The sequence below is a fragment of the Protopterus annectens genome, chromosome 4.part0 (genome assembly GCF_019279795.1).
Source record: "Protopterus annectens isolate FY-2018-M chromosome 4.part0, PAN1.0, whole genome shotgun sequence".
Lineage (NCBI taxonomy): Eukaryota > Metazoa > Chordata > Ceratodontiformes > Protopteridae > Protopterus > Protopterus annectens.
The window spans coordinates 1,601,764,466-1,601,784,502 of record NC_056733.1 but is presented as its reverse complement, the minus strand read 5'-3'; the positions used below and the strand labels follow the sequence as shown (position 1 = coordinate 1,601,784,502).

At 43.9% G+C, this 20,037-nt stretch overlaps 1 protein-coding gene across 1 annotated transcript in view; it reads right to left on the bottom strand.

Moving 5' to 3' along the window:
* The window catches only part of NDST1 (N-deacetylase and N-sulfotransferase 1), a 1,661,305-nt gene that overhangs the window by 976,612 nt on the left and 664,656 nt on the right, over window positions 1-20,037 (bottom strand). Inside the window, exon 7 of the mRNA XM_044069371.1 lies at window positions 914-1,099. Within this exon, the coding sequence (XP_043925306.1) occupies window positions 914-1,099 (186 nt within the window). The remainder of the gene's footprint in view (window positions 1-913; window positions 1,100-20,037) is intronic.

Below are 20,037 nucleotides of genomic sequence, written 5' to 3'. Positions count from 1 at the left end.
AGTCGGCCGACCGGCACTTGCGAACTGCTTCTGCTTCAGGCACCACGCGGCAAGAAAGACTGAAGAAAATGGCGTCGGCTGCATCTTATTTATCCCTGTTGCACTGACGGCAGGGAGGAGGCGACAGCAACAGACGCCGGACCAAGACGTTGGAACTCCGGCCGACTGCGGGACCGCCTGATGGCAGGACAACCCAAGTGTAATGACTGCAGCAGTGTAACACGATGAACATCTGGTTGCTGTACCCACGGAGTCCAAAACTGGGACACGTGATGTAAAGCTGTGCAGAGGCACTTGCAAACTAGGGATGACGAACATCTCATTCTCTAAAATGGAGCTCTTTTGAGTTCATACTCTTACTCTCAGTGGGTGTGGCCTAAGACTTTTAAAAGATTAAGTTATTGTCTCACAGTTCAAACAAATGTTCATATCTCTGGAACCATGACTATTACTAAAACAACTGTAAATGGTAAATTGTTCATCACAAAGTAACCTCACCTCTCAGTGGGAAACTGGCTGGTGTCCATGTCCCAAAGAATGAATGGGCTTAGGCTCTCACCCTGTGGAAGGGGATGCTCACAAATGCCACTTTCAACAGGGAAGCCGGTGTGCTCTGATAACAGATTGTTTTACAAGACTCCCTCCAACTCTTGAGGCCTAGTGTAAACCAGGTTAGGAGGAGGCTTGATGCATCTACTCCACAGGACCAGACTGTGCTACCCAGGAAGAGGAAAGAATGGACCAAATGGGAACAGGTAGTGGGAGCCACTGAGTCAGTCACAGAGACATACGAGGTTTAAACAAAAAAATACAGTACAGAAACAGAGAGATTTTGTGGTCCATAAAATGGAACAATACTATCAATCCTATGGCTATATTTTCAACCTACAGTACAGAATTCAACTGTCCTTACCATGATGCCATTGTGTATGAAACCATGGCGGTATCGTGCTGGTTTGAGATGAGGATACTCCTCTGTGCTGGTCACCTTTATGTTCCAGACTTGCTTCCATGACTGGTACAGCTGCACATGGACAGGATAGACTCCAGAATGGTGGGGGGCTACAGCATACCCCATATTTGTAGGAATTCCATGATCCTGTATAAAATCACAAAGGTAAAAAATAAAGAAAATCACTTCTTTCAAATGAACATCTCAAAATTACTTGTGTGTGGATCTGTGAAAAAAAATCCATTACAGTGAGGGAGGTGAAGGAAAACATCAGCTCTGAGCTTTTAAACACTATGTTACAAAATTCCTAAGGCTACTATCAAATGTTTTCCACCAATCTTTGAATGTAAAATAATTTAATGGAAAAGCATTCCAATTCATAGCATTTCCATGGCTGTGGAAACCAATATGACCACCTTTTCTGTTTTTAGATCACATACAAGAAAATGACAGAAATATACAGGTACATATCAGATGATCAATTAAAGGACTCTTTTATGGGTCTTCGGTTGGGTTCATGTTCTCAGACTGGATTTTAGAATTTAAAAAAAGTTGAAAACTATATCTCTGGGAATGTCTGCCTGCCTGTACCAACCATGGCTACATAATAGCCCCTACATTTATATCACTGTTCAGTGGATACATAGCAGTGTACAGCCCAACTCTGCCTCCAAGATACTAGCAAGTACCTTCCTAAAAACCAAAAAACGATGATACATCACTTGCCCAACTTCTCATTTCCAACAGCTGAGCCTACAGGCAAGACACACTCATCTGCCGACTGTTTAAGGTTAGGGTAACCGTGACCCATGAATTAAGGTCTTCCTGTAGATCAACATATACAAGAATGTGTTGTTATACCGAATATCAAGAATCCTCACAGATGGACTCTTGTTTGGCTAAAATCCAAAGTAGCAACCACCGTGTTGGAAGCAGCCCTGGGACTACAAAAAAAAACAGATCTCAGAAAGCCGAGCCCTGAAGTACCAAATTCCCAAGTGAACTTGACTACAACAGCAGCACTTGAAACACCTGAACTTCCTTAAAACAATAGTCACTTTTGAGACAACAATGCTGGGCAAAGGTGTACACCACATATCAACTGGCCAAAGTACAGACACAGTGTGCGCACATATTCATCAAGCAAAAAACAGAGGTAACTATTCTTGAAGCAAGCTTTGACTGCACTATTTGACCACAGGTGGATAGCCATCAAAATGAACAATGCAACTGGTAGTACACTTGGGAAGTGCTGACTAGGTCCCTGGGTGTCTTTCCATCACTGGTACAAAGGAAATGAGCAAATGGTCAATCTAACTAAAATTGTACTCCACCCCCCCCGGCTGCCCAGATCCCCAGATGATGCTTAGCTACCTGTTCACACCACTGTTGTGAAAAGGACTTCTTTCCTATATTTTCTCTGTCAGCGAAGAAAACCAGGGATTGAAAAATCTGGTTTAATGACAATTTTCTGAAACCACCACTGAAAGAAAACTGTGTCAATCCCGAGGGATACCCTATCTTTACAAAATAACTAACACATTTTTCTACACAACAGCCTGACATCCATTAGAAAAAAAGGTACTCCAAGGCCTGAACTTCTATGTTGCCAAGGCAGCAGACTCAAACTGAAGACAGACAAGGTACTTAATCATGAAGTTAAACTCCTACAAAGGCAAGGAGTTTCTTCAAGCGAGGGCAAATGCATTACTTCTTTAAAGGAACTGCACTAACTAATCAGTTCAGATCATAATTTTTTGCCTTGTACAAGGTCATGATGAGCATAAATAAATGACAAATATTCCCAGACTATGGGACAAAGGAGGTCCAAGTCACACAGGTGATATCAACCTGCAAGCTTAGTGATCAAAGTGACTTGTCAAGCTAAATGAATTTTCCTTGAACATGGAAAGAGGGAGGTTCACATTATTCAGGTCTCTAACATAGGTAATGAGCACTTGGTATCTGGATGATTAATGCGCTATAGAGAACGGTTCAATCCAGACTGAAGCCCTTTTCCATCTGAAAGGCTTTCTAGCACCCTGAACATTCTCCAAGATTGGAAAGACAAATTGGGAATTATCAAAGAATCTACATCAGAAGCTAGGCCTTGACATGGAGCCAGTAGTCATCCCTGCCAAGGGAGAAACCCTTTGCTTGATCCAGAAGAGACGTGTACACCACCAGGGATCTGAAAATCTACAACTGCACCCTACTCAGTCATAATGAGCAATACGATTTTAATTTTATTACCTGAATTAAGCAATACGATGTAGCATCACTGACTATGGTGATAATGCATTCAGCAATCTCCCATGACAAGAGAAAGGGAACACATCCACTACTACTCCACCTCTTATTTTGTTAAACTGAGCAAAAAAGGGTGAGAACTATATATTCTTGAATGGCAAATAGATCAATCTCAAGTGCTCTATTTCCAGAAGACTATGACCAGACACACACTTTGAAACTGCAAATCTAGAACTGGATGAAGAGCAGTTCACAGACACTACAAGCATGTTCACTTCTCTGGGGATGTAAACTTCTGGAGGACAGTTGCTCTTGTCCATGTAAATTCCTTGAAGAAAACCCCTCTTGTCCATAAACTATGGCATGGCCTAGCAAAAGCAGCACATTATATCTCCCTTTTTATTTACATTCCACATGATTCACTGGTTGCCTGACCAGATGAGAAGTACCAGAAGTGGCTTTGTCTCAATTCCCTCCACATCCAATGAGGCTTATTAGCTCCAAATGGCATATGTGAAAGGCTTCTCTCTTCTGGAGGGCTGTACACTCTGCAAAGCATAGGAAACTAGTATGCCCCCACTGTAGAGAAGAAGCATTGTTCACCAGAATCTGTGACGGATTCAGATGCAGGAAAGGAAAACTTACCAAAAGACAGGTAGCAGCCATCCATCAGTCCAAGGCTTGGAGAATGTGGTCAAGCAACATAAGAAAATCTGTTAGAACCTGGTGGCTCTGATGTCACTGACTCGTTACAACTCCCGGCAACACCTACATTCGCAGGTGCGCAAACTGCATCAAAAAGATCTTGGCAGACAAGCCCAGAAGGAGCAGAGGGCTAGTGTGTGCCGACCCAGTGTCAAGTCGTTACCCAGTGGATCAAGGCTATGACCTAATGGACCCTCTCCAAATGTAGGCTTGAGAGAGACTGCAATTTACCAAGCTATATACAGCAAAAGCAATCTCCTGAGTACAAATCAGCAGGGATTTCCTCCAGTTTATGGGGACCACCCAGGGACTGTAACTAGAGACACTCACTGCAGGGATGTTTCACTGAAGACCTTGGACTGTGTTGCAGGAGGCTAGTTGCTCAAGTAGGGAACACATGGAGATCCCTCTCCTGCTTGGCACTAGTCACCAGAGACAACACCTCTGTGAACACCGTGGCTACTGAGGAAAGTCCAGATGGACATAATTTCTACTGGAAGTGATGCCCACCCAGAGTGAACACATGCAATCTCCTACATGGATCACAAATACTGATTCATCAAAAAAACATGTCATGTAGCATCAGTGACAATGGTGATAATGCATTCAGCAATCTCCCATGACAAGAGAAAGGAAACACATCCCACTACTACTCCACCTCTTATCTTGTTAAACTGCGCAAAAAAGAAAGTACAGTTTTGTACCTACCATAAATGTAGATGTCCGATAGGAATGCATCTGCAGTCCTTACAAATGGGTTGTCCTGTCGTCAGGCAGCCCTTCGGTCGGCCGGATTCCAAAGTCTGGGTCTGGCCTCGGCTGGTGTCGCACTTCACCCGACGTCATAGCTGCAGTTATTCGGGTATAAAGGCATCAGCCGACGCCATTTTCCTCAGTGTTTCTTGCCCCAGATGCCAGGTGCCCTCTAGGAAGGCTAAATTTGGATAAATGCAAATGATTCCAAATAGTACAGAGCAAACAAAAAATAAGCATGTATGTACATATATACAAACAAATACACCATAATAGATTCCCCCAGCTAGCTATAAGATGGGCAAATACCCTAGGAGTACCAAAGAGGGGAAGGAGGGTGGGTAATCCTGACTGCAGATGCATTCCTATCGGACATCTACATTTATGGTAGGTACAAAACTGTACTATGTCCTTCAAGGATGCATCTGCAGTCCTTACAAATGGGTAGAATACCATAGCCAAACTGGGGGAGGAGGAGAAATAAAATTATGGTGTAGTTAAGATCCCTTGCAAAACAGCAGTGGCAAACCCTGCTCGGGATCTAGAGTATAAAGGTAAATTATAATGCTTGGCAAATGTATGCACGGAGCTCCAAGTAGCAGCCTCTAAAATGTCCTTGGTAGCCACTCCTCGTAGAAAAGCTGTGGTAGTGGCTGTAGCCCTTGTAGAGTGAGGCCTGATGTTTTCTGGAGTTTTCTTTCCATGGTAGGAGTAACAAAATCTAATGCAATTTCCTATCCACTTAGAGATTGTCTGTTTTGAAATTGCTTTTCCTTCCATTCCTGTTGCATATGCTACCAGTAGCTGGTCAGTTTTTCTATTGCCCTTGGTCCTGTCCAGGTAGTAGCGTAATTGTCTATGTACATCCAAGGTATGCAACAGTCTTTCTCCCCTGTTCTGTGGGTTGGGGAAGAATGTAGGTAGGTGGATAGCCTGATTTAAAGATACTCTGGAGACCACCTTAGGCATAAAAGTAGGATTTGTTCTCATGAACACTCTATCTTGATGGAAGATCAGGAAGGGCTGTACTGCCATTAATGCCTGTAGTTCAGATACCCTTCTTGCTGAAGTGATTGCCAGCAGGAAAGCAGTTTTCCATGATAAGTATTGTAATTCTGCTGTTGCTGCTGGTTCGAAAGGAGGAAGTGTCAATTTTTCTAGCACAAAGTTCAAGTCCCATGCTGGCAATGGTGGCTTCCTAGGTGGTTTTACATTTTTAATTCCTCTCAGAAACTGCCTGAGCAGAGGATGTGAGAAGACTGGAGGATCCAAGTCGTATTCTGCTGAAATAGCTGATGCATGAATCTTAATGGAAGAATAGGACAGGCCTTTGTGGAAGAGCTCTGCCAAGTATTCCAGGATGTTGGCTATGTTTACCAGTGACACATCTTCTCCTTTTGCAGTACTCCAAATGAGATATCTTTTCCATTTTGCTGAATAATTTTTCCTTGTTGAGGGTCTGCGAGCCTCCAAGATAATGTCTTTAACCCTTTGGGATAAATTTGGGTTAATTGGTCTTATGCAATGTTCCAGGCAGTCAGCTGCAGTGTTTTCAGGTTTGGATGCAGGGTGTTGTAGTTGTTCTGTGTTAACAGCAAGGGAACTAGGGGTAGGGTCCATATTTGTTCCCGAGACATGCTCCTCAGTAATGGGTACCAATGTTGTCTTGGCCAGTCTGGAGCTATCAGAATGATCCTTGGACGGTCCTCTTTGATCTTCAATAGCACCTTGTGCATCAAAGGAAGTGGTGGGAATGCATATGCTGTCAGGTTTTTCCAACTGAAAGATAGGGAGTCCACCTTCCAAGCAAGTGGGTGGTACGTCCTTGTGCAGAATTTCTTTAGTTGGTGATTGCGTGGGGATGCAAATAAGTCTATTTCTGGGAGTCCCTATTTTCTTGTAATGGTTTTGAAGATGTCCGGATGCAGCATCCATTCGTGGGCATCCGTGGTAGTTCTGCTTAATAAGTCTGCTAGAATGTTTTCTTTTCCTGGTACAAAAATTGCTTGTAACTGTATGTTGTAGCTCAAGGCCACATTCCAGAGGTCCATTGCCATCCGGCATAGAGGGTAGGAATGTGTGCCTCCCTGTTTGTTGATGTACCACATAACTGTGGTGTTGTCTGTCCTTATCATCAGTTGACCTTGTCGAAGAAATGGTCTGAATGTCTGAATTGCCAGTTTTACTGCCAGCATTTCCTTTTGATTTATGTGTAGGTGCGAGTGGTCTTGAGTCCATAAACCTTGTATGCACTTGTCCAGCATGTGGGCCCCCTAACCGAGGTCTGAGGCGTCCGTTGTGATGGTTTGGCTTGGTTGAGTGTTGTGGAAGGGCAATCCTTTGTTTGATTGACAGGCCTGAGCCCACCATTGGAATTCTTGCTTCAGGCATGGAATTATTGGAATTTGGGTTTCTAGGCTGTGCTTGTGTTGAGACCATAAATTCCTTAGGTACCACTGTAACTTTCTCATATGCAATCTGGCATGTGGAACCAATATTATGCAGGATGCCATGTAACCCAGGGCTTGCAGGACTTTTCTTGCTGTTAGATAGTTCTGCTTTGTTAATGCCAAGAAGAAGAGAGGGAGTTGCTCCTGTTTTTCTTCTGTTAGGAATGCCATTTGCTTCGATGTGTCCAGCTCTGCACCCAAAAAGGTTATCCTTTGGGATGGTATCAGCCTTGACTTTTTTATATTGACTGTATATCCCAGGGCTTGTAATAGGTAAATGACCCTTTTCAAGTCTTCTGCTAGCTTGTTTTTGTTGTCCGCTTGTATCAGGCAGTCGTCCAGGTAAGGGTAGATTTGGATTCCCTGAAGCCTGCAATGAGCAATTACTGATGCCAGGCATTTCGTGAACACTCTGGGCGCAGTAGATAAGCCAAAGGGCAATGCTGAGAATTGATAATGCTCTGATCCTGCAAGAAATCTGAGGTATCTTCTGCAGTTTGGTCGTATGGGGACGTGCAGGTATGCCTCCTTGAGATCTAGAGTTACCAGCCAAGACTCCTTGCCCAGCATGGGAAGAAGCTGCTGTAGGGTCAGCATTTTGAATTTTGGAACAATGAGGAATGTGTTTAAAGCGGACAGGTCGAGAATAGGTCTCCATTTGCTTTCTTTTCTTGGTACCAGGAAGAGTCTGGAGTAAAATCCCTGTCCTTGCTCCATAGATGGTACCTTTTCCACAGCTCTCATCCTTAATAATTGAGTTATTTGTTTTAGAGCTTCTGCCTTTTGATTTGGAGGTAGGTTTGGCATTCCTCTCTTCCCTGGTAGAGTATGGAAGTGAAACTTGTAACCTTGGTCTATTGTCTGCAAAATCCACTTGTCTGTTGTGATGTAATGCCAGTTTATTGAAAATAAAGCTAGCTTCCCGCCTAAGGGTGCTTCTAGTTGTTCCCTGGTAGGCGGTGCCAGAGCCAAGTCACTGTGATTGTCCTGTAGTAGAGGTGGTGGCTGTGTCTGTGGCTGTACCTCGCTGGTTGTTACCCTGCCACTGGCGTCCCCTGTAGGCACCCCTGGATTGGCTTCTGCCTCTTGAACGCCTATTCCTGCCTCTCTGGGCTCTGGAGGAGTCTGGAAAGGACCAATTCTTGGAGGGCCAATTCCGGCTAAACCTTGGAGGTTGGACCTGTAAGAAATCTTTCACTGTTTGGACAGATTTTGCCTTCTCTTCCATCTTCTTCAGCACCTGTTGTGCAGGAGAGCCAAACAAATTGATCTTGTCCATGGGAGCATCTAATAGTTTTGATTTGACATGGTCTGGTAAGGCCTGCTCTTTTAACCATGCATGCCTTCTGATAACTGTGCCAGTCATGGCTGATCTAAAGAAAGCCTCCAGTGCATCATAGCCGCATTTTAAGGAATGGTTACTGACTTGCTGAATGTTATGTACCATTTCCTGAACAGATTTTTTGTCTAATGGTTCATCCGAGGACAGCTTTTGGTTAACTGGTCTAGCATAAATTCTTGATACTGGATCATGTGGAATTGACAGTTCAAGGCCCTAGCTGAAAGAGTAGCAGAAGTGTAAACTTTTTTACCCCATCTCTCTAAGGACCTGGATTCCCTTTCAGAGGGGAGGGGGTTTTTGGCAGAGGTGGCTGCTACAGCCTTAGGTCCCTGGGAGATAGTCTCGGGATCTGCAAAAGGAGCCTTATACAAATGGTAATGCGTGTCCGGGACCCTGTAGTACCTATCGGGCTTAGCAGGGGCCGGAGGTAATGAATCAGGAGCAGTACAAGCATCATTAAATGCATCATCTACAACAGAAAGAACTGGAGGTATGGCTAAAGGCCTATGTTGTGGTAAATGTAGAAAAGTTCTAAGCCTTTTTCTAGAGTCTGAAAAATCCTGGCCCTGCCACTGAAATTGTTCCCTCATAGCATGCAAGGTTTCCCCAAAGGAAAATTCCTCAGGCGGAGAGGCAGAAGGGATGGACTCTTCAGCATCAGAGTCTTCATAAGGGGAGAAAGGAGCCTCTGGAGGGTTTGTATTATCTGAATCATCAGAGGAATCATCTGTAGAAGCTGGCTCAGGGGGCTCTGCTCTAGGCCTCTTCTCTGGAGGTGGGTGAGAGGCCCTGTCTGGGTGAGGTTGGGATCCCCGGATTAAAGAAATGAGATCCTCTGCTAGACTAAGCATTTGAGAACTAGAGCTAGGCCTGTGAGAGGGGGTCTTAGCAGGCACAGATTTAGTAGCTTTAGCTGCTTTAGCCCTGGCAAAGGCCTTAATGGACATGGTTGCAGGTGGCCTAGCAGCTCCACGTGCAGGGGTTGAAATATCCAAGGGAATAGTGTCAGATAATTCCTGAGAAACTGCAACAGCAGGTGGGATTTCAGAAGCCGATTCCACCAGGTTGGAAGAGGCCTCGGTAGGAGGTAAGTTTTCGGCTGAAGGAAGAACCGCTTGCTCGGTTTCAGCAGAAACCGAGACACTCGCGGTTGGCTTAACCGCGGTTTCGGCCGAAACCGCGGACCGCGAGTGTCGGTCCTTTTCCCTGCGTTTTTTAGATATTTGCGTAGTCGGAGGATCCGACGGCATAATGTAAGCAAAATCGGAGCCGAAAAACTCCTCAGCAAATTCCAACCGACGTCTAAGCGTCCGTCGGTTAAAAGAAGCACAGGCTAGACACGCTGCTACGTCGTGGTCTGGGCCTAAACAAGGTAAACAGTAAGAGTGGAAATCTTTATGAGGTATTTGTTTCCCACAAGTTAAACAGTTATTCACTTTTTCTGACATCGGCTGAGGCAAGAAAGAGTCCCCAACGGGGTACTTAGCTTTTTAGAAGTCTTCGGTAGTAGTAGAAGTATTCGGTAGTAGTAATCTCTGGTTCTGACCGACCGGCACTTGCGAACAGCTTCTGCTTCGGGCGCCACGCGGCAAGAAAGACTGAGGAAAATGGCATCGGCTGATGCCTTTATACCCGAATAACTGCAGCTACGACGTCGGGTGAAGTGTGACACCAGCCGAGGCCAGACCCAGACTTTGGAATCCGGCGGACCGAAGGGCTGCCTGACGACAGGACAACCCATTTGTAAGGACTGCAGATGCATCCTTGAAGGACATCTACATACTCTTGAATGGCAAATAGATCGATTTCAAGTGCTCTACTTCCAGAAAACTCTGACCAGACATGCTCTTTGAAACTGCAAATCTAGAACAGGATGAAGAGCACACACTACAAGTATGTTCACTTCTCTGAGGTTCACCATGCATGTACCCTGAAGGAAGAAAGGCAGAAGCCCCTGCCAGATGAAACTTAATGCAATGGATGTGCAGGCTGAAGCAGGCAAGCTACAGAATGGGATGGAATACATTTATGCCATTCTGGTCTAGAAAGAGGCAAAAGTAAAACCTCTTTCAAAAACTGAATAGCTGCTGCAGCCCCTTAGGAGACTTTAGGTTGTGCCTCGCACAAAAGTTTTGCTTAAATGGACTGATCTGGGACTGCACCTTCTGGAGGAGAGCCAAGGAACTCAGAAGATGTAAGAGTGATCATATCTGACAGCAGGCACCGAGGTTAAGGTTGTGAGCTACAGTTTCTATAGCACTGGGTTTGATTCCCTCAGGCCAAATTGCTGACTGTGTGACCTTGAGCAAGTCACTTAACCAGACAGTGCTTTTAGGGGGCAACTGAGAATTTGGGCCATGCTTCTCAATAGTCCCCTGGACCGCAAGCTTAGTATCTATCCATGAATGTCTATAACCCACTGAGTAATGGTTCTGTAAGCCAGGGTAAACTCAGAACTGTTCCTCATATTCAGTACCACACTGGAGTCGAGACCATTACACATTAGCAAGCAGGGGCTTTTTGGGGAATTCACCCAGTGACTGGGGGAGGGGGAGGTTTAAAAACAATCCAAATTTCATACTTCAGGGCCTTTCCTAGATGGTAAGGAAGCTTCTTCCTCTCTCGGGTTTGAATAGGCTTAAAAGAAGTGGAGGTCGAAGAGATATCATAAAGGCCCATATCTTAAGCAAGCTAGCAAAACAGCACCCCCTAAAAAAACAGGCATCCAGAATCATATCCCAGACTTCCTTCTTTAGCAAGGACAACCTTAGTCACTTCATTCTGCAAAAGCATCCCTGATTCTTCAGCCCTAACCATAGAAACTACACAAAGTTAAAGAGAGTTACATGGCAGAGTAAGGCACCAGGTGGTGATTCAAAACAAGTTCTCTGAGGGTCCAGACTAATCCAGAGACTTCTTAAACAGGTGAGACTGAAACTCAGTCCAGTGAGATGAACAGTTACCTAGACTTGCAAAGAAATAAGCTTTCTTGATACATTTATCCAGGGCTTCAGACTGCTTGTCAGCAGACAAGATGACAAAACATTGTGGTCTCTGGACCTTAAACTAGACTAAAAAGATTACAAAGAAGACAACTGTACGATGTTTGGACAACTGATTTACCTACTAAGGTAGGACATGCAGATGGTTTGTGCCCTTTCTAGGGCATCAACAGGGAAAGGTCAGGGGCTTTCTGGCTAACTGCATTGCATTCTTAGTAAATGGCACCATTCTTCACAAGGGGAATTCCAGGATTCCTTAGGCTTCTCTCAGAAATACCTCAAGACACTTCTAATTCAAGAAACATGGGTTCAATGCTAGACTAAATTGTCCCTTGTGAGCCTGAGGACAGTACAGTTTTGTACCTACCATAAATGTAGATGTTCGAAGATCCACATTGCTGCAGTCCTTACTTATGGGTAGTCCGCTGTCCTCGGTCGGCCCGAATACCAAAGTATTAGACTGACGTCAGTCATGGGCGCCTAGATCTGACATCAGAGCGTCAGGGTATAAAGGCGCATGACCGACGTCATATCCTCAGTCTTTTCTTGCCCCAGATGTCAGAAGGCCAAACCAGAAAGGCCACAGCCAAAAACAGAATACCTCCCAAAAACATGCCCAACAACAACCATCACCTAAAGCATAGCACCAAGGCAAACTACAGAGGGGAAGGAGGGAGGGTAAATTGGACTGCAGCAATGTGGATCTTCGAACATCTACATTTATGGTAGGTACAAAACTGTACTATGTTCTTCATCTCACATTGCTGCAGTCCTTACTTATGGGTAGAATCCCAAAGCAACGGGAAAGGGAGGATGGTAAAAATCATAAAGCATTAGGGGCCGCTAAAATGCCCTGTAAAATTGCAGTGGCAAATCCAGCCCTAGACTTAGAATAAAGAGGAAGGTGGTAATGTTTAGAAAAGGTATGCACTGAACTCCAAGTAGCTGCCTCCAAAATGTCTTTTGTAGATACCCCCCTTATAAAGGCCGTAGAAGTAGCAGTAGCCCTAGTGGAATGAGGCCTGATTCCAGCAGGAATCTCCTTACCATGATGGGAATAACAGAAAGAAATACAAAACCCAATCCATTTAGAAATAGTTTGTTTTGAAACAGGTTTACCCTGTGAACCCAAAGCAAAAGAAACAAACAATTGCTGAGACTGTCTGAACTCCTTGGTTCTGCTCAAGTAATAACACAACTGCCTGTGAATATCCAAAGTATGCAAAATTTTCTCCCCTTTATTTTGGGGGTTTGCATAAAAAGTAGGCAAATGAATAGTTTGATTTAAGGCCACACTAGAAACCACTTTAGGCATAAAGGAAGGATTAGTACTAAAGATACCCTATCCTTATGAAAAATCAGGAAAGGCTCCACTGCCATGAGGGCCTGTAATTCAGAAACCCTTCTTGCAGAGGTAATGGCCAACAAAAAAGCAGTTTTCCATGATAAATACTTTAACTCGGCAGTAGCTGCAGGCTCAAAAGGTTGTAGAGTAAGTTTTTCCAACACAAAATTGAGATCCCAAGCAGGAGTAGGAGCTCTACGTGGGGGTCTTATATTATTTGCCCCTCTAAGAAATTGCTTAAACCAAGGATGAGAGAATAAAGGAGGGTCACAATCATAGTGAGCAGAAATGGCTGCAGCATGGACCTTTATTGAGGAGAAAGACAAACCCTTGTCCAATAACTCAGTAAGATAGTGAAGAGCAACACTTAAATCAGGTTTGGAGACATCAAAGTCCTTTCCTTTGCTCCAAATAAAAAATCTCCTCCATTTATCAGCGTAAACTTTCCTGGTAGTAGGCCTCCTGGCCTCCAAAATAACATTCAAAACTTGTTGTGGAAGCTGAGACCCTCCAGAGTCTAAAACAGAATATGCCAGGCTGTTAGATGCAGAGACTGAATCTTGCCATTGAGGAAGTGACTGTCCTCTTGTGACAAAAGGTGCGGAATCAAAGGCAGAGGCCACGGAGGTTCTCGTACTAAACTCCTCAGTAGTGGGTACCAGTGTTGTCGAGGCCAATCCGGTGCTATCAAAATCATGGTTGGCTTGTCTTGTCTGGCCTTCAAAAGTACCTTGGGAAGAAGAGGCAGAGGTGGAAAGGCATATACATGCAGATTGTTCCAACTGAAAGATAGAGCGTCCACCTTCCAAGCTGTGTGATGAAACATTTTGTGCAAAACTTTGGCAACTGGTAATTTAGTGGAGAAGCGAACAGATCTATGTCTGGAGTTCCCCATAACACTGTCAACTGTTGAAATACATGAGGATCCAATTTCCACTCGTGAGGATCCACTATTTGTCTGCTCAATACATCTGCTAAGGAGTTCTGTGCTCCTGGTAGAAACCTTGCCTGAAGATTGAGGTGTAGATGGAGAGCAGTTTCCCACAGAATCATCGCTTGCCTGCAAAGAGGGTAAGAATGGGTTCCCCCCTGCTTGTTGATGTACCACATGACAGTAGTGTTGTCTGTTTGAATCAACACCTACCCTGGACGAAGTAAATCTTTGAAAGCCATCAATGCAAACTGGACTGCTAACATTTCCTTCAAGTTGATATGCAAATGTTGGAGTTTGACAGGCCACGTGTTTTGCACCCATTTTCCATTGAGGTGTGCTCCCCAAGCCTTGTCCGAGGCATCTGTCGTTAGAATCTGACTCGCCTCTGGCCGGGTCACAGAGAGTCCCTTGTTTAGGTGACATTCCTGAGCCCACCACAAAAACTCCTTCTGAATGCAAGGTATTATCTGAATGACAGTGTCTAGATCTTGGCAGTGCTGTGTCCACACATTTTTGAGATACCATTGAAGCTTCCTCATATGCAATTTGGCATTGGGAAGCACCAGAATACAAGATGCCATGAACCCCAAGGCTTGAAGGACTGTCAGCCTGGACCGTAGAGACATTTGCTGGAAATAAAGAGAAAGGCTTCTTTGTTTGTCCGGGGACAAAAAGCCATCTGGGAAGCTGTATTCAGTCTCACACCCAGAAAGCACATGTCCTGAGAGGGTACTAGACTGGACTTTGTTTCGTTCACAGAATACCCTAGGCATCTTAACACTGCCATCACATACTGTAGATGATGAAGAAGTTCGTCCTTTTCTTGTGCAATAATCAGACAGTCGTCCAAATAAGGATAAATCTGTATTCCTCTTAGTCTGAAAAATGCTATCACTGGAGCCAGAACCTTTGTGAACACTCTGGGCAGTAGATAAGCCAAAGGGCAATGCAGAGAACTGATAATGTAAATTTCCAGCCAAACGCAGGTACCTCCTGCAACTGGGCCTGATAGGAACATGAAGGTAAGCCTCTTTGAGATCCAGAGTAACCATCCAGTGATCTTTTCCCAACAGAGGTAAAAGCTGTTGTAAAGTCAGCATCTTGAACTTTGGAATGTCCAGGTAAGTGTTGAGGATAGATAAATCCAAAATCGGTCTCCACGTGTTTCCTTTCTTTGGAACTAGAAACAGGCGAGAATAAAATCCTAGGCCCACTTCTGACAGAGGAACTGGCTGTATAGCTCCTATTTGAAGAAGTAAAGAAATTTGTCTGTGAGCCTCTATCCTTTGCCGAGGAGGGACGTCTGGCATGCCTTTGAAAGGAGGCATGGTATGGAAATAGAACTTGCAACCTCAGTTTATAATGTCCAATACCCATTTGTCCTGGGTGACTAAATGCCAATTTTGCTTGAAAAGAGCCAACTTTCCTCCCAAAGGAGCTGCCAGGCAAGAGGAATCTGGCAGCTGAAAATGCAGGTCATTGGGCCTGTTTACGAAAGGACTGGCCCCTGCCCTCACCAGCAGATTGAGCAGGCGAACTCCATTGTCTCGGCCTGAAGGTACTCTGAACTCTGCCCCTACCACGCCTAGATCTACCCCTAGACTGAGAATCAGAAGAAGGGTACGTCCACCCCTTAGTAGGCCAATTTCTACTAAACTTTGGAGGCTGTACCTGCAAAAAATCTTTAACAGTCTGCATAGACTTAGCCTTGTCTTCCATTTTCTTTAAGACTGACTCCACAGGAGGACCAAACAAAACTTCAGACTGCAAAGGGGCATCCAGAATTCTAGACTTAACATGCTCAGACAAATTCTGATCCTTAAGCCAGGCGTGCCTACGAATGACTGAACCAGTGACAGCCACCCTAGAAGAAACCTGTAAAGCATCAAAACCACATTGCAAAGAGTGCTTACCCACCTGTTCAGAAACATGCACTAAATCCTGCAATTCTTTACACTCTATGCCCTCTGCCAAAGCATCCACTTTAGATCTTAGCTGAGAAAGGAGGAAATTCTGATACTTCAACATATGAAACTGGCAGTTCAAAGCTCTCATTGCTAAAGTAGAAGAGGTATACACCTTCTTACCCCATCTATCCAAAGCTCTAGCTTCCTTATCCAGAGGAACCGGATTCTTAACAACAGAGGCTCTAACACCCTTAGGCCCCTGACTAATAGTTTCTGGGTCCGCCCTAGGACTCTTATACAGATATTTATGAGCCTCAGGCACCCTGTAATACCTGTCCGGTTTAACTGGGGCAGGAGGCACAGAATCTGGATTAAGGGAAGCTTCCGAGAAAACATCTGAAACAACATCCAAAACCGGAGGTATAGCTAAGGGTCTATGCTGTGGTAAAACAAGAACTCCCTAAGCCTCTTCCGGGAATCAGAGTAATCCTGTCCCTCCCACTTAAAATGCTCCCTCATGGAATGCAGAGTTTCTGAAAATGAAAAATCCTCTGGAGGAGAAGCAGAAGGAGTGGAATCCTCTGCATCAGAATCAGAATAAGGAGGAAATCTTGAATGTCCTCAGTAGAAGACTCTGAATCATCTGAGGCCTGCTCCAAACTTTCCAACTCTGGCTCCATCCTGGGCCTCTTATCAGGAGGGGCATAGAACCTCTAATTAAAGTAATCAAATCCTCTGCCATTTTAAGCATGTGCTTTTTAGGCACAGACCCTGAAGAACCAGAACTGACACCAGAGGAAGGCAAAACAGACCTGCCCTTAGAAGGAGCCTTAGAAACAGTAGCAGAAGGCCTAACCACCTTAGGCATAGAAGGGAGAATAGTAACCTGAGAGGCCCCTTCAGCCTGGCCTGCCTCCTGAGAGGCCACATCTTGTAAAATCAAAGTTTCCCCCTGGGACTCAACAGAAACTTCAGCCGGATCCACCTGTTCAGCTGTAGCTTCTAAAGGTCCGGCGTCCGAAACGGACGAATCATCCTGCCTAGGCTTTAAAGATTTGTCTTTGCGCTTCTTAGTAGAAGCAGGCGCCGGAACATCCGACGGCATATTATAATTACACCTCTTGCCAAAGACTAACCTAGCGCAATCTAACCTCCGTTTTATAGTGCGCTTATTAAACCTAGCACAAAACCGGTCGTGCTCCGGTCCCAAACAAGGAATACAAAGCGAGTGGTAATCCCTATGCGGTATCTGTTTCCCACAAGAAATACAATTATTCACTTTTTCTGACATCCGGTAAGTAACTGAGGCAAGAAAAACAAAAATATTCCCAACGGGTACTTAGCCCAACTTGGTATCGGTCTGAAACTCCGAAAACGAAAAATTTCAGAACGCCGAACGGCACTTGCAACTCTGCTTCTGCATCGGACCATGCGGCAAAAAAGACTGAGGATATGACGTCGGTCATGCGCCTTTATACCCTGACGCTCTGATGTCAGATCTAGGCGCCCATGACCGACGTCAGCCTAATACTTTGGTATTCGGGCCGACCGAGGACAGCGGACTACCCATAAGTAAGGACTGCAGCAATGTGAGATGAAGAACATCTCTACAATACAGGGGCCCATCAGGGAGATAAAAGTTAATTCATTATCCTTGTCTATATACAGTGGTCTAAGGGTCCTCTGACTCTTTACAGAAGCAACAGTATTTTGGTGACTCACTACTTGCAAACTAAGCTCTTGAGCAGTTTCTTATGAAGAACAACATGTGACAAGTACATGCCCAATGTCAAGATACAAGGAACTCGTGCACAACAATATACCAGCTTACATGTTCCAAACAGGACTCAGATCATATTCTTCTAGGCTGCAAACCTGCATCCATGGCTCAAAGTTTCTCCAAATGTCAAAAACCTCCTTGATATCTAGTCTTTGAGAAAAACTTCATAGCATAAGGTGAGATGACACAATGAACCCCTTCTCAGATTGGAACTGTCTGGCTAAATGGGCATGAAGGCAACTCAGTGAGCAAAGTCCTTGGTCCAAAGTATCAATCAATGACTGAGTGACAGAACAGAGTGCTCTCTGGAATCATGTTTCTGAACTGCAGGCTTCTGCTGAACAACATAAGACTGAGTGGAACTAAAACCCGGGGATGTACCTCCTTCCCCCAAAGAAAGTGTGAACCAGGAAGCATACCTCCTCTGGTCCATGCAACTTCTGTCAAGACAAAGAGAAGGTGTGGTTTCAAGATCAGCACATGCATATACCTGTGAGAAAGACAGCCAAATGGACTTACTTTTATTTATCTTTTGATTACTAGGAAGTCTAACTGGGGAAAAAAGCCCTTTAGAAAAGCTCCACAGAGAGAATTACACACTCAAGTCATATAATAAACTGTAAAACTAGCAGGTGCACAGATGTGTAAAATCCTGAGAAAATATACAGTTTGTCTACGCAAAACATGATTAAACAACTGCAAAGGGATATTTAATAAAATATGTTTAGAAGAGACAGAAAAAAGTAAAGCATAAGATAGAAAAAAAGAATACAGAAAGAGAAAAATGAGTTGATGTAAAGGAAGTACTACAGAAAGGAGAACTTGAAAGAGTAAAGCATGACAGCAGTCAGTGTAAGGAAAAAAGACATTAATGAAGAGACATAGGAATTTTCTGTTTTTGTGGAGATAGAACTGCAAAAATTACGGCAGAACATGGTACAAATTCATAAGTACTGCAGATCAATTGTATTGAAAATGAAACTGATATGGAATGGTAGAATGCAGTGACTGTAATTGCAGGTAGGTGTGTGCATGAATGGGTGTGCCTTCCTTAAAGGTTGGGCGTCGGGCTGGCAATTCGGCACCATAAAAATCCACTGCCAATCATAAGCGGACCGGAGTTCCGCTGTGGCGACCCCTAACTGGGAAAAGCCGAAAGACAAGATGACAAGAAACAGCTCCAGGAGTCTGTTAAAGACAGTTTTTATTCATACTTGAATTGTAAGTGATATTTGGTTATCTTAATGGAAGAGAGAGTGTGTTCCATGTTTTGGCAACACAGCAAGAAGCATGAGTATTCAGCTGAAAGTTGTGATTTCAGAATATTAAGAAGTAATTTATGTTCTGATCACAGTGTTCTTATAGGCGAGTATATATGGAATCTATTGCTCAAATATGGGCATTGCAGAGGCTTATAAATAATGGCAAGGATAGTTAGAAGCAGGGGAGAGAAGGCGAGATGGTAAGATAATTCTAATCAGTTAAGCTGTTTTAGGGCAATACAGTGGTGGTATCTATATGGTTTAGACTGCAAAGTTAGCTACCTTATTATAGCATTGTTCCAGTTTGATTTTTAGCATGGATCGAATCTTTGTTAAAACAGGAAAGGGAAACAGCACTGAAAATAATAGGTAGTAGCAAGACTTTTTCTAATATATTTTGTTGGAGAGCATCTTTGGCTTTACACAAGGTGCCTAGTTTTAATTTTTTTTTCTATTGATTGCTGTATATGCAAGTCAAATTTTAGATCATCAATTAATCTTCTGAATAGATTGGTTTGAGAGACAATGTCTATGGGAGTGCTGTTGGAGTAGATCATTTTAAAGCTAGCTTTGTTCTGGCTTAAGGATTCGGGTAGAAACAACTGGTCTATATTAGAACACCGAACATTCAAAATGACAAGTTTTCTAATATCGAACCCTATCAATCGAAAATTAAAACATCGAACATTCAGAACAGCAAATTTTTTCCTAGGGAAAAAAAATCGCTGTTCCAAAACACATACACACAACACAAGCACACCAAACAAACAGCAATCCACACACATACACCTAAACTCTTGCACCTAACCCTACACTAAACTATACATAAACCACTAACTATCCACTTACCTTAACCCAAACCCTAACCATAAGGTCCATCACTATCGTACAGTCACCTCACCCGCGCCCTAACCCTAACTCACCTAACCAGCCCTAACCCTCATGTCCACACAATCGCACACTTACCTGAACCATAACTTTCCACCAGAGCGCTGAAAATACCGAAGCAACAGAAACAGACAACCAAATTATTTCCCAAGGGAAAAATTTGGTTTTCTGTTTCTTCGATATTTTCAACGTTCACTGAAAACGGGTCGATATTAGAACACTCGACATTTTGAATGTTCGGTGTTCTAATATAGACCTGAAACAACAGTACTTTGTTTTATTGGGATGCTCTACAAGTCATACACTGTTCAAGCAGGACTTAGTTGAAGTAAAAGATTCTTGAATTTTGTGCCAAAGTTGGAAAAGGTTATCATCAGAACATATGAGGAGTAAATCATCTGCACACTAGATTATGAAGGCATGGTTACATGCATTATGAAGATTAGTAAAACTCTTAAAGAGAAGAC